Raw genomic sequence first — 14,027 nt, forward strand, 5'->3', positions numbered from 1 at the left:
AAGCACTGAGCGCCAGGTTGGATTATTTTGTACTGGGGCACAGATATAAAACATAAAAGAGATGGCTCTGTGCATTGCATTGGTTGTAAGCAGTTCATGTGCGTTTCTGAAATGGCTTTTCCCATGGCAAGGGGAGGGAATCACTTTTAACAGGTATAAGTTATAGTGATGGCATCTCAACAATATTAAAAGTCATTTAGTATCTGCTGGTTCAGTGCCAGGCCCAATACACAAAGTACATAAAAATGTCTACACAGTCGGGGGCCATATTACCAGAAGGATCACTTTGTCCCATAACCAGAGCTTTTTTGGAGCAGGAATGCACAGGAACACAGTTCCGGCTGGCTTGGCATCAGGGGGTGGGCCTAATATGCAAATGAGCTCCTGCTGGTTTTTTTCTATAAAAAAAAGCCCTGCCCATGACAACCCAGAAGTTAAAGATAATCGCTGGAGGTCCCACTCTGCGTGCCCCCACTTCTGGAAGCCGTGTGGGTAGGCATAGACGGAGGCATCCACTCAGTAGTAGCACCTAGGCTCTGGAATTTCTTCAACAAAGAATTAAGTTGTATACAGTTATATCCAGTGTGTCTTAGCTGTCAGACATTTGGGAAACAGTGGAATGGAGGAACATGGCTGCGTTTTTATGTTCCATAAGGTTGGTAGTCAAGGAAAATGCCCAGGCTGTGAAGTGGATAAACAGGGCTTTTTTTTGTAGCAGGAACTCCTTTGCATATTAGGCCACACCCCCCTGATGTAGCCAATCCTCCTGGAGCTTACAGTAGGCCCTGTACGAAGAGCCCTGTAAACTCTCAGAAGATTGGCAACATCGGGGTGTGGCCTAATATGCAAATGAGTTCCTGCTACAAAAAAAAAAAAAGCCCTGGATAAGCACATTGCTTCTTTGATCCTGGGCACTTCTATGCTTTTGGTGGGGACAGCGATGGGCTTCTTGGCTCTCTGCTTGTCATGAAGAGGGCTCTTGGTGATATCCTCCGCATCCTGCAGCCCAGGCAGAAAAAGCAGTGCGGGGGTGTGCAGGACACCGTGCTCCCTCTAACAATGGACCTTTTTTTTGCTAGCAAGCACATCTTGTATGTTGAGAACCCAACTAATGACTAAAAGCATCAGCTGTTGCAAGGAAAATGGATGGGATATGAAGGATGCTATCACGGACCTTAAAAGCATTAGGCTGTGTACAGTTTTAATATTTCAACTTCAGGAAGAAGTAGTCGGGAGAAAGCTGCAAATAATCTTGGAGTGACGGATGGGCACGTCTGCTGTTATCCACAATTAAAATTATTTGTTTCCGGGACAGGTACATGACTGATGGTATGTTACTGCGTGAAGCTATGAATGACCCTTTGCTGGAGCGCTACGGAGTCATAATTCTTGATGAAGCCCATGAAAGAACTTTGGCTACCGATATTTTGATGGGAGTTTTGAAAGAGGTTGTAAGGCAAAGGTCTGACTTAAAGGTCAGTGGTGAATGTCCCGTGTAGAATATTGCCAAAGTCTGTCTCTAGTTTTCAATGCTTTCACTATTTGATTAGTTAGCAGACTTTAACAAGATTTTAAAATTTTTATATGTGGCTGAAATTGTCCATATTTATGAAGGAACTCTTAAGTTTGTCATCTTTAGTATCTCTTTTCTCCATATCGGCATGCTCGGTGGTTTCTCAGAAGCAGGTCCTGTTGAGCGCAGCAAGATTTTAAAAATATATTCTTTGCCTGCCTTTCTCCCGGAGGAATCAAAGACACAGTTAAAAAACTGTAACTATATGAAAACATCAACAGTAGATACCATTAAAAACAACAACATGAAACTGATTCCTTTGAACGAAACTGTAGTGGAGGAAGCTCAGGGGTTCGTAAGAAGTTTCCTAATTAGCTCTACTTTGCAGAACTTTGCAAAAAACAACAGAGTGTTGGAGGGGGAAGTAGTAGCCTCAACCATCAAGCGATGAGATATGAGGGCCTCCACTAAAAAGGCCCTGGTGCTGCAACTACTAGCTATTTTCACCTGTTTACGGTGCAGGGTCCTTTAGTAGACCTTGTTCAACTAGCTGCTGCTGCCATGGGGGACAGTAATGGGTTGGATCAGTGCATAGTTTCCTCTTCCACTAGAGATGTGGCAGAAGTGGAAACACAAGAAGGCCACTTAGGGGAGGGGACAGTGGCTCAGTGGTAGAGCATCTGCTTGGTAAGCAGTAAGCAGTTATCGTGTTGTAACCCATCCTGAGCCCATTACGGGATAGGGCGGGCTATAAATTGCCAGAAAGCAAAAAGTAAGCAGAAGGTCCCAGGTTCAATGCCCGGCATCTCCAACTAAAAAGGGTCCAACTAAAAGCTTGAGATCCTGGAGAGCTGCTACCAGTCTGAGTAGACAAGACTGACTTTGATGGAGGGTTCGATTCAGTAGAAGGCAGCTTCATATGTTCACTGCAGCCACTTTCGCTAGTTCAAGCTTATTGTATCCCCATTTCTGTTTGTGCCGGACAGCACGCACCCGGCTTCTGAGCAGTCGAGCGAGGAAAGCGCCAAGCGTTGCACAAGATGGCGTGCAGGCGGAACTACACGAAGTCCATTTGTTTCTTCTTGTGCGTTGCCGGTGTGGTATTGTGAGAGACCGAAGCCCCAATCGGCTGCCCTGCGCTTCCTGATCTACGTATTTTAAATAAAGTGTCCAGGTTATAAAGTGAACAGAAGACAATGTGACCCTGAATATTGCTTAGTCTTACCTTTTAAAATCAATTTTCACTGTAGAATTTGAACAGAAATGGGTGTCAGTTTGAACCTGCGTATATAGTTTTTGTTTCTTCTCGTCTGTTGCAGGTTATAGTTATGAGTGCCACTCTAGATGCCGGCAAGTTTCAAATTTATTTTGATAACTGTCCTCTCCTCACCATCCCTGGTCGTACTCATCCTGTGGAGATCTTTTATACCCCGGAACCAGAGAGGGATTACCTTGAGGCAGCGATTCGTACCGTAATCCAGATCCACATGTGCGAAGAGGAGGAAGGAGACCTCCTTCTCTTCCTCACCGGCCAAGAGGTATTGTTCGCGTTCCTCTTGATCTCGTAGCGGCGGGGTTTTGTAGTGTATTTTGTATGCACTTCTGAGCTCCCGGCTGCTTATTTTTCAACTCCAGCGGAGTTTCATTAAGAAAAATAAAGACATCAGCCGACAGGTTCTAAATCGATGAATGGGTACGTTACGAGCAGCAGTGCCCACGTCTCAGGGAGAATGTGCTTTCTAACCAACTGCAGTCGGGGCCAATCTATCGTCTCACTTAAATGAGAGAGTTCGGTTTTTATACGTTTCTGGATAGATACGGCTGCAGGGGAGCTGGCCGGGGCAAATGAATTTTGTATAACTTTGCGCCTGGCGTCCGTTCTGCACTTTGGATGTTGTCTGCTTGATTTGAGATACCACAGTAGGAGAGGGAAACCGGTAGCCTTGTAGCAGTTGTTAGACGGATTCAGTAGATGTTTGTGGGTGAAGGTGAGGGCGCTCTCACGTTTTATTAGCTCGGGTCTTTCATTGCGAGGTGATACGTCTGAATCCAAGCATGTGGGCGTGTCAGTCGTTTGATGGAGCAGCGTGGAACCTGTCGTTGAAGAAGCTGAGTATTGCCATCAAAGAGAACTGTGGAGCATCTCAATGATTGCTCGCATTTGGAAGCAGAAGATAATAGTCTTCGGGTAACTGACATCTGGCAGACATGGAACGGAGCAGCGCAGTGGCTTCCCTAGTGAGAGGTGAGCCCTGGTGGCTCTGTAGTATCCTTTTTCCTGGGAAAGGAGCTAGAAGGAATAAAATGCTAGTCCAGCATCTGACACTCTTTTCCTCCCAGAAGAGCGATGAGTCTTTGGAGATGCTGTTAGGCTTGCCCTCCAGCAGAAGAGGCAGGAAGTGTAAGAGAGTAGTTGTTGGGGAGGGGGAGGATCGCAGATTCAGCCCCCCCCCCTCCACCCCACCCTTTAACCATATCTTGAAAGGCTATAATAAAAAATGAACTCTGGCAGAGCTGTCCCTTTCAGGTTTGGTGTGGTGTGCATCTCTGTATGGAAGGACCAGGCCTCAGATTCAGCAGGAGCTCACAGGAGCACAGCTCCTGAACCTTTCAGAGGGTTCCACCTCTTCCTCCCATCTACCTTGTCCATTGAATAGGAGGTGCAGCTGCATAACAATCCCTGGATTAGGAGAGCGGGCAGCCAGCCAGCCACCAGGGGCTTTGCCATGCCCCCAGCAGTCCTTGTGAACCCCTGGAGAAGCCCATGCCACCTTTTCTCCACTTCTTATGTGATTTTGGGTGGCGGGTGGCTTGCTGGCCTTTTGACTGGAGAGGGGGCAGCCCAGGAGAACCCCAGGCAAGCGAGGCCTACTTGGGCTGGCTGGATCTTTAGCTAACTGAAGCATGCCTTCTTCACCCAGGGTTCTCCTTTCCTGCTTCGGGTTGCTTTTGGCTGGGGGGGGGGGGGTGGTAGCATATGCTAATGAGCTCCGCCACCTATTTTTCTACAAAACGACCCCCGGGAAGGACAGTAATTTTTCTTTGTTGGAACCAAGCTGGCTATGTGTGTCTGTATGCTGCTGGATTTTGTGGGGTTTTCCCTAGTAATTTCTGATTTGCTTTGATCATGTTCAGCATGGTATAACTATGAAATTTGCACCATCTATAAGCCATTGGTTCAAGGCCGTGATTTAGGACATTATGTACAAGCCCGATTTCCTGGAAGAATGTCGGAGAAGGCAGCTTTTCTCTTTCCCGCATCAAATGGTTTGGGGTGGTGGTTTCAGTTCACTTAGCTGTGTGTGAGGCTCCTCCGTTGCAGGTGTTGCCTCCTCAGCTGTCCCTCTGCTTTTGTTCCCCGGGGGGGGCTCCCAAGACCACAGAACAGAAAGAGGGGTTGCCTCACCCAGCTCCACCCTTTCCTCTTGGGAGAGTAGTGCTCTCTCTTTCCTCCCAGGCCTGCTTGTGGAGCTGCCTTCATACTTCCTCTCTGTCCCCGCCAATCAGCCCCGCCCCATGGCTGAGCCGTTACCTTGGTCAGGAGTTGGAGCACCTCTTTCTCCAATTTCCCATTCCATCCTTGCTGGCCCTTCCCCTTCCCCTCACTGGCCAGTTCCTCCAAGGCCCTTCCCTGCCCGGCTCCTCCAAGGTTCTTACATGGCTGGGAGCCTATTAGGCCCACTATGGCTGACCTTCTGGCCAGATTGGTGTAGTGGTGAAGTGTGTTATCTGGGAGAGCCGGGTTTGATTCCCCACTCTTCCACTTGCACCTGCTGGAATGGCCTTGGGTCAGCCAGAGCTCTCGTGGGAGCTGTCCTTGAAAGGGCAGCTGCTGTGAGAGCCCTCTCAGCCCCACCCACTTCACAGTGTGTCTGTTGTGGGGGAAGAAGATTTAGGAGATTGGAAGCCACTGTGAGCCTGATTCAGAGAGAAGGGCAGAGTATAAATCTGCAGTCTTCTTCTGCTGCCAGAAAAAGACGACGACTGTTATACCCCACCCTTCTCTCTGAATCAGACTCCCAGCGGCTTACCAATCTCCTTTATCTTCCTCCCCCACAACAGACACCCTGTGAGGTGGGTGAGGCTGAGAGAACTTTAATAGAAGCTGCCCTTTCGAGGACAACTCCTGTGATAGCCATGGCTGACCCAAGGCCATTCCAGCAGGTGCAAGTGGAGGAGCGGGGAATCAAACCCGGTTCTCCCAGATAAGAGTCAGAGCACTTAGCCACTACACAAAAGTGGCCCAATGGCCTCTGAATTTCAGTCTGCCCCATCATTGTCTTTGTTGTCCTGGCATCGGGAGATGACATCATCAGCTGATGTCCGAAGCCCTGGGGCCCAGGCAGGAAGCGGCGAGATCTGTGTCCAGTTGCTGCTGTTACCTGCTGCCCAGGGCCCTGTCCTGGAAGTTCTGAGGAGTCACTGGTGGCTACCTGAGGTCCAAGGAGGGCGGGTGGATCCTGCTTGGTTCCTACAGCATCTGGGCATTCCCTGACTTTGTCACTGAGGTCGGGCCAAGTGCCGGCCCCAGACACAGGATGGTTGCAGAAAGCAGCCCTCGGGGTCAACATGCAGCGTTCTGCTTCTGATGTTCTGTAGGGGGTTGTGAGAATGAAGCTTTTTCCCCGCAACCTTGGGGCGTACAAGAAAATACCTTGTTTTTGTGTAGCCTGCTGAGTTTTGAATGAGCAGACAGAATTGCCCTTGTGTGTGAGTAATAATAATAAACCACTCTGTAATTACTCTCTTCCTATGTAGGAGAAACTAGTTTTTTCCAAAAAATTAAACGTGAAATTGCTTCATTAGTCAAACAGTGTGGGGGGCAAGGGGAGGGAGAGAGACTCTCTGAAACATAGTTTAAAACGTATGACGCCCCCCCCTCCCCCCAATGTGACAAGCAGTAGGGCAAGGGAAAATATCCTGTACAAACTCCTACAGAGAAGACAAAGTCAGACCTGAAGAATCAGTCCCCTTGGGTGGGAAAAACACATGTAGAAAATGAATTGGCATTTCAGCCTGTGTACTGCTCCTTGACATAAACCACCAGAGAGATGGAAATGTTGCTAAGGCTTCTGCCGTCGCTTTAAATTGCCTATCAAATGAGACTCCTTCCGTACTGCACCCTGGTGTACTCATTACAACTCAGATGCGTAAGCAAAACCATTTCGGGCGCCTGAGCGTTCGGTGGCACCTTCCGAGTCTTCACTTTCAGACGAGAGGCGCTTGTAACTCCTGGCGCACCGTAGTTCCTAAATTTGACGGAACTAATGTGCTCTGACAGTTGACTAATGTATTCTCCTGCAGCCGAAGACAAGAAGTACCTGATGGGTAGATTGAAGTGTCTGCGGAAACGTTAACTGTGTTTCCATCCTTGTATTCCCGTGCGTGGTGGAGCCGGAGCGGAGGAATTGCATGCAGGCTTCTGGGCAATTCATTCTCCTTAGATTTTTTTTTTTGATTGATTAGAGGTTAGGGGAGGCTAATTACTGTTATAAAAAAGTAACCTCTAGTCCAGAGTTTCTTAATCTTTTTATCATAATTGTGAACCACTTTTTTCTATAAGCCACTGCATTATGTTACGGCTGCTACACTGGAAGATATTTGAAAAGCTTCCGGATGAAAAATTAGCTGCTTCTGCACTCTGATGTGTTTATACCAGGCCTCAGATTCAGCAGGAGCTCACAGGGGCACAGCTCCTGAACCTTTCTGACGGTTTCCCCCCTTCCTCCCCACCTACCCTGTCCATTGAATAGGAGGTGCAGCTGCAGAACAAGTCCTGGATTAGGAGAGCGGGCAGCCAGCCAGCCAGCCACCAGGGGCTTTGCCACGCCTCCAACAGCCCTCATTAATCCCTGGAGAAGCCTGCACCACCCTTTCTCCACTCATGAGATTTTGGGCGGCGGGTGGCTTGCTGGCCTTTTGACTGAGGTGGGGGCAGCCCAGGAGAGCCCCAGGTGAGGGAGGCCTGCTTGGGCTGGCTGGATCTGTCGCCAGCCCAAGCAGGCCTCGCTAGCCTGGGGCTCTCCTTTCTTGCATAAAGTTGCTTTTGGCTGGGGGTGGGGGCAGCATATGCTAGTGAGCTAGGCCACCGATTTTTCTACAAAACCGACCCCTAGTTTATCCCATAAACTCTAACCAAAATGGAAACACATGAGAGAGAGGATACATATCTAGATGGCATGTGGCTGCTGCTACGTTTCCCTTGCTCTCTCCTACTTTCCTGTCAAGATGCTTTTATTCAAGGCTGGTACTTGATTATGATGGTTACATGGCAGGCCACTGGAAAGACCTGTGCAGCAACCTGGGGAGAGGGGTCTAGTCGCCAGGAAGGGCTAGTTAGAGACAAGATGCGGAAGTAACTAGTGATAAGTTAGCCGAGATTGGATTAAAGCAGCTGGTAATAATAACAATTGTATGACATTGTGTGTTGTACCCATGAATGGCTGTAAATTAGGGTAGAAGTACAAGAGAACAAACAGATGGGAGAAGAACTGCCGATTTATACCCCGCCCTTCTCTCTAAGAGACTCAGAGCGGCTTACAATCTCCCATATCGTCTCCCCCCCCCCCCCCCGACAACAGACACCCTGTGAGGTGGGCGGGGCTGAGAGGGCTCTCGCAGCAGCTGCCCTTTTAAGGACAATCTCTGTGAGAGCGATGGCTGACCCAAGGCCATTCCAGCAGCTGCAAGTGGAGGAGTGTGGAATCAAACCCGGTTCTCCCAGATAAGAGAGCTTTGGCTGACCCAAGGCCATTCCAGCAGCTGCAAGTGAAGGAGTGTGGAATCAAACCCGGTTCTCCCAGATAAGAGAGCTTTGGCTGACCCAAGGCCATTCCAGCAGCTGCAAGTGGAGGAGTGGGGAATCAAACCTGGTTCTCCCAGATAAGAGAGCTATGGCTGACCCAAGGCCATTCCAGCAGCTGCAAGTGGAGGAGTGGGGAATCAAACCTGGTTCTCCCAGATAAGAGAGCTATGGCTGACCCAAGGCCATTCCAGCAGCTGCAAGTGGAGGAGTGGGGAATCAAACCCAGTTCTCCCAGATAAGAGTCTGCGCACTTCACCACTACACCAAACTGTCTCCCAAGAACAAAGTTGGGAGTCCAGTGACACCTCCAAGACCAACGAAGTTCAACTCTGGGTATAAGCGAGAACTGTTAGTATGTGTAGAGGCAGACCTCGTCAGACACATGGTAACTAATGTTCCCTCTAAGCTGCAGAGTCTTGTGAGCAAGACTTTGTGAGCTACTGGCATTCAAGTGGTGAGCCGCTGCATAAATTAGTGCGCTCTGGGGCCCTCCTTCCTGAGCTAAGACAAAAATCTTTGAGCTGGAGGCTAAAAATCTGTGAGCTCACACTGACTTAGCTTAGAGGGAACGCTGATGGAAACAGATTTTCTCAAGTGTTACATATAGGTAGAGAGGGGGTGGGTTAGTTGCCAGGGCGTTTTATGTGGCAGGAACTCCTTTGCATATTAGGCCCCGCCCCCCTGATGTAGCCAGTCCTCCAAGAGCTTGCAGGGCTCCTTTTACAAGGCCAACTGTAAGCTCCAAGACGATTGGCTACATCAGGGGTGTGTGGTCCAATATGCTAAGGAGTTCCTGCTACAAAAATAGCCCTTGGGAAGGGCTAGTTAGAGTCAAGGTGCATCAGTGCAGCTAAGACTGGAATAACATAGTTGGTAAGGTGACCTTGTTCCATTGCTTCAGACCAACACAGCTACTCACCTGCAGTTGATTCTGTTATTTCTTGGCAGAGTGGATTTCTGAGGCAATGTTCTTTACTTAGAATCATAGAATCGAAAAGTTGGAAGGGATCTCCAGGGTCATGTTGTCCAACCCCCTGCACGATACAGGAAATACTTGGATAATTAACACACAAATGTAAAATGTACAAATGCCATATCACTCATCAGAAGTGTATTTGTTGAAGGTATGAGTGTGCCTGAATTTTGTCTTTTAAAATATTTTGACTTGGGAACGTTGTCAGTCCCTCCTTCAGGATGTTTGGAAGGGACAAGGAGAACATTTATAAATGTCTCCTTTGCAGCCTCTCGTGTCATGTATATACACAGGTATCTGTACTCAAAGAGCCCCTTGGCGCAGAGTGGTAAAGCTGCACTACTGCAGTTGGAGCCCTCTGCTCACGACCTGAGTTCGATCCCAGCGGAAGCTGGTTCAGGTAGGCGGCTCCAAGTTGACTCAGCCTTCCATCCTTCTGAGGACGGTCAAATGAGTACCCAGCTTGCTGGGGGGAAAGCGTAGATGACTGGGGAAGGCAGTGGCAAACCACCCTGTAAAAAGTCTGCCGTGAAAACGTTGTGAAAGCAACGTCACCCCAGAGTCAGGAACGACTGGTGCTTGCACAGGGGACTACCTTTCTTTATCTGTACCCAAGGTAGATGCTCTGTGCCTGGTAAAATAGTCTAGACCTGGCAGAAGTCAGGTCACTGAATAAAAACTGGGAAAATGACTCTCTGGAATGGCTTTCCAGAACTCTCCAATCTAGGAACTCTTGCTCAGCTGCTTTTCAAGATGGCAGCCTTATGCATCTTTGTGTCAGACTAAGCTGCATCGAACTTAGCGGGACTTCCGAGTAGGTATGCCCAGGAGAAGAAAGGACAAGAGTCCTTAAAGCACCTTAAAGACTAAGACAATTCGGAGCAGGGGATGAGCTTCCATGAGTCACGGGCTCACTTTTTCAGAACAGTGACACGTGAAAGCTCGTGCCCTGCCACAAATGTTGTTAGTCAAAATTTTATGTTGTATAGCCATTGCGAAACGAAACGCAAACACCAACATTCCCAGATAACGTCTTAAAAGTTCCCCAAAAGAGCCAACCTCAAGGAGGTTACAACATTCGATATCACTCTTGCACTTATCTTCTTATTAACCAAAACGTTAGAATGGCTAATCTCATGCTTTCCAAATGCTTATGTTATTTTATGTGGTGATTTTCAAGCTAGAACAGGGACAGGTCAACTAGAGGAGAAGGGATGGTAGAACCAGGCAGATAGCATCAGATACTCACTTTCTAGATCAGGGGTCCCCAACCCCTAGGCCACGGACAGGTACCGGTCTGCGGCCTGTTAGCAAGCGGGCCCCGCTGCCCCCTGTGGCACCATGCAGCCTCGCTACTCCCCCCCCCCCGGCACCTCCTCCCTCTGCTTTCACAAGTTTTAAGGCTGGGGAAGGGGCGATGAAGTGTCTTCCTGGCTCTTTAAAGGCCGACCCCCTCGCCAATCAGCTGATCGTCAAGGGAAATCGCGGCAGGGACCTGCTGAGAAAGCCGCACCTCCCTTGCCTCCTCCCCACTTCCTTTCCACGCCCAGGAAGGAAGTGGGGAGGAGGCAAAAGCTGTGCGGCTTTTTCAGCAGGTCGCTGCCGCGGCCACTGCAGTTTCCTCCGCTGATCAGCGGGGGCGGGGGGGGGGGTTGAGCTGGGGAGGTGGTTCACCGTTCCTTCCCTGGCCTTAAACTTGTGAAAAACGGAGGGAGGAGGAGGAGGCACTGTGGCGGACAGGGAGGAGGCACTGGGGGGGGGGGGATGGCCAAATTTGGTGCCCCCAGCCTGCTGGCCCTGGGGCTGTGGTGGGCGGGCTGGCCCTGGGGCCAAAAAGGTTGGAGGCCACTGTTCTAGATCGTTCATCGAAGGATCTAGCTGTAAATAAGTTTGGTCTGAAATTGCTAGTCTTCGAGGTGCTAATGGACTCTTGCTCCTTTCTATCGGTACGGACAAACACAGCTACCCCATCTGTACCTTGGAGAGGTGCTGTTCTTATACTGGGTCCTGTAGTCAAGCAATTGTAAGAAACTTTGGTGGCAGATCCTTGTTGCCCTCTCTCAGCAGCCATCAAGCAAACCAAGAAAGCAGTGCTTTCGGTTGGGGGGGGGGAAGCTTTTGGGGGCTGACGGCTGCACAACATGACCGCAGCACTGAGGAGGGGGGAGCGGGTAAAGGTGCCCTTCCGTCTTCCCCCATTAGAGCCCCATCAGAGGGCCCCGGGAGCCTTGCTCTGGCAAAATGTGGAAGCACAAGGTGCACTTGCAGCCTCCGTCATGTGCGTGGTTTTATTGCCGCTTCTCAGTCTGTCTGGGTTTCTTACGTCCCTTTCCCAGCCACTAAGTTGTTTTTATGCACAGGTTGGAAAACAATTTTTTTTTTGCTTCCCAACTACCTTGTGTGTCATTTCACGGCTGGGGGAAATAATAAAAGAAAAAACGTAAGAAACGGTATCAAATGTGCAAACGGCCAGGCAGCTGGAATTTCCCCCCGTTTTGTTTTTCTGTGACTTGCAGCATCTGAATCCTACTCGGGGAAGGGGAAGGGGAAGGCAGCTGAGCAAAATACTTTCCATCCATTCTCCTGAGGGAGCCAACACTTCGGTCCTTTGGTGTGCCAAGAAGAAACAAATACCTTAAGAGTCTGTCACTGTTGCTTAGCAACCTTCCTTGGGAAGTGGAAAGAGCCCTAGATAGTTGCTTGGGTAGCCTTGCTTTCCCCTCTGTCTGGCGGAAGAATGCTCGTTGTTTGCAGCCGCACTTGCTATTCCAAGAGCCGTTTTGCTCTTCTCTGTAGCAGAAATGGCAGCAGACATCCCCCCCCCCCCCAAATCCATAAATGAGGTGGCTTTGCATGACCCATATTTTTGCTTCCAACAGTTTTTGTAGGTGTTATCCAGGCAATCCAACCACAGAATGGCCATTTCTTGTGCTTGTTTGGAAAACTAGGAACTACGAAGAAATTTAGTCATTAGTGATTTAGTGGATTTAGGCAGTCCAGCGTATAACTCTTGTTTCTGCTGTGGTAGACCAGTAGGGGGCATGCTAACCCAGACTGATAGAGGCATTTAACCTTTCTACCTGGGATCCTTTTGGATGGAAACAGTTAGTACTAAGAATTAAAAAAAAACAAACACAAACTCGACGTTTTGTATTTCAGATACTTGTTCATGCTTTTTAATGTTGCTGCGTAACAAGGCCAGAGTTGTCTCGGTGAAGTTGCTGTATTTATTTTCATAAACGACAGGCCTTTTGGGGTTGTTTGGTGGGTTACGAGTTCTAGACACCCTGTAAAGTGATCACTAGATGGTGTGATTCTAGAATATTCAGCAGAGCGACAAGAAAAACTTTAAGTCAATCAGAATTTAATTGTAAAAAAGCACATTATTGCCATAAGCTTGCAGGAGTTCTGTTATGAATCAAGGCAAGTGTGTTGTTTTGCCCTTTCTTCCGCATTTAAGGTTTTTTTCTCGGTATTTGTCAGCTACCAAAAAAACACCCTTACAGCCTTCATATGTGAAGATGCAAAAATAATTCCAGGTAGAATGCTAAGTTTTAATGTGAGCCTTGATAACTTGGAGCGAGTGAGGTCTGCTTCTTGGAACATCCATGTTTATACTGTAAAGGTGTTTGTTCTCATTAGGTACAATGAAGCAAATCTTCCATATAATTGCATTAGTGATACGTGACATTAAAGCTTAATTGGCTTATTTAAAATATCTTGCACATCAATTTCTTTTAGATTGTGAAAATTGAAAAGGTCACGAGTGCAGTTTAATATTCCTGGGTGAGAGATTTCAATTTTAGTACAATTTGTAGAGAATTAATTAGGAAATACGACTAAAAGAAAAAGGGTGTTGAATGCAAATCAGGCTGTTATGCTCATTGGGATAAAGAATACGAGGCATCTTGGACTGCGGCGGAAGTCCCATTGAAAATTCAACAAGTGCCCAAATTAGTTTAAAAATAGCTTGTTTTGTAGTGAAACTTGTTTTTAAAAAAGCCTTCATAGCCATTAGAGATGGAAAAATACTTAAAAGTTTTCACTGCCTCCCCCCACCCCCCCATCTAGGAAATCGATGAAGCCTGCAAGAGAATAAAGCGTGAAATTGATGATCTGGGCCCTGAAGTCGGCGACATTAAAATCATTCCGTTGTATTCGACGCTTCCGCCGCAGCAGCAGCAGAGGATTTTTGAGCCGCCCCCGCCGAAAAAACCGAACGGCGCAATTGGACGAAAGGTAAATCTATCAAGCCGTTTTCTGTCTCTTTAATTTTTAATATATTTCGCTTCGCCGACACACTTCCTTTCTTTCCGGTGGGGGACCCAAGGCAGTTTACACTGTTCTCCTCTTTTCCATTTTATCCTCACCTCTACCCTTTAAGGGAGGGAGGGCTGCGAGTATGCGTGACTGCCCCAAAGGCATCCAGCAAGGCTCCCATGGTTAGAGTGCGGAATTTGAACCTGATGCTGGCTGCTCTAAGCTTGTTCACAAGGTTGCCCAGGTGGGGGCAAGGGATCCCCCGGTTTGGAGGCCCTCCCCCCGCTTCAGGGTCATCAGAAAGCGCAGGGAGGAGGGAAATGTCTGCTGGGCACTCCATTATTCTCTATGGAGACCGATTCCCATAGGTTATAATAGAGAATTGATCTGTGAGTATCTGTAGCTTGGGGGGGGGGGATTTGTTTTTTCAGCATAGCATCCCGTGCCTCTCCTCAGAACACCCTCCAAGTTTCAAA

The 14,027-nt window shown here is 48.4% G+C and overlaps 1 protein-coding gene across 1 annotated transcript in view; it reads left to right on the top strand.

Annotated features, from left to right (window-relative positions):
* DHX15 (DEAH-box helicase 15) overlaps positions 1 to 14,027 on the top strand; it is a 76,113-nt gene that overhangs the window by 30,654 nt on the left and 31,432 nt on the right. Inside the window, exons 4-6 of the mRNA XM_060246219.1 lie at positions 1,316 to 1,475; positions 2,833 to 3,051; positions 13,363 to 13,530. Coding sequence (XP_060102202.1) covers positions 1,316 to 1,475; positions 2,833 to 3,051; positions 13,363 to 13,530 — 547 coding nt within the window. The remainder of the gene's footprint in view (positions 1 to 1,315; positions 1,476 to 2,832; positions 3,052 to 13,362; positions 13,531 to 14,027) is intronic.

Source organism: Heteronotia binoei, chromosome 9 (assembly GCF_032191835.1).
Source record: "Heteronotia binoei isolate CCM8104 ecotype False Entrance Well chromosome 9, APGP_CSIRO_Hbin_v1, whole genome shotgun sequence".
NCBI classification, from domain to species: Eukaryota; Metazoa; Chordata; class Lepidosauria; order Squamata; family Gekkonidae; genus Heteronotia; species Heteronotia binoei.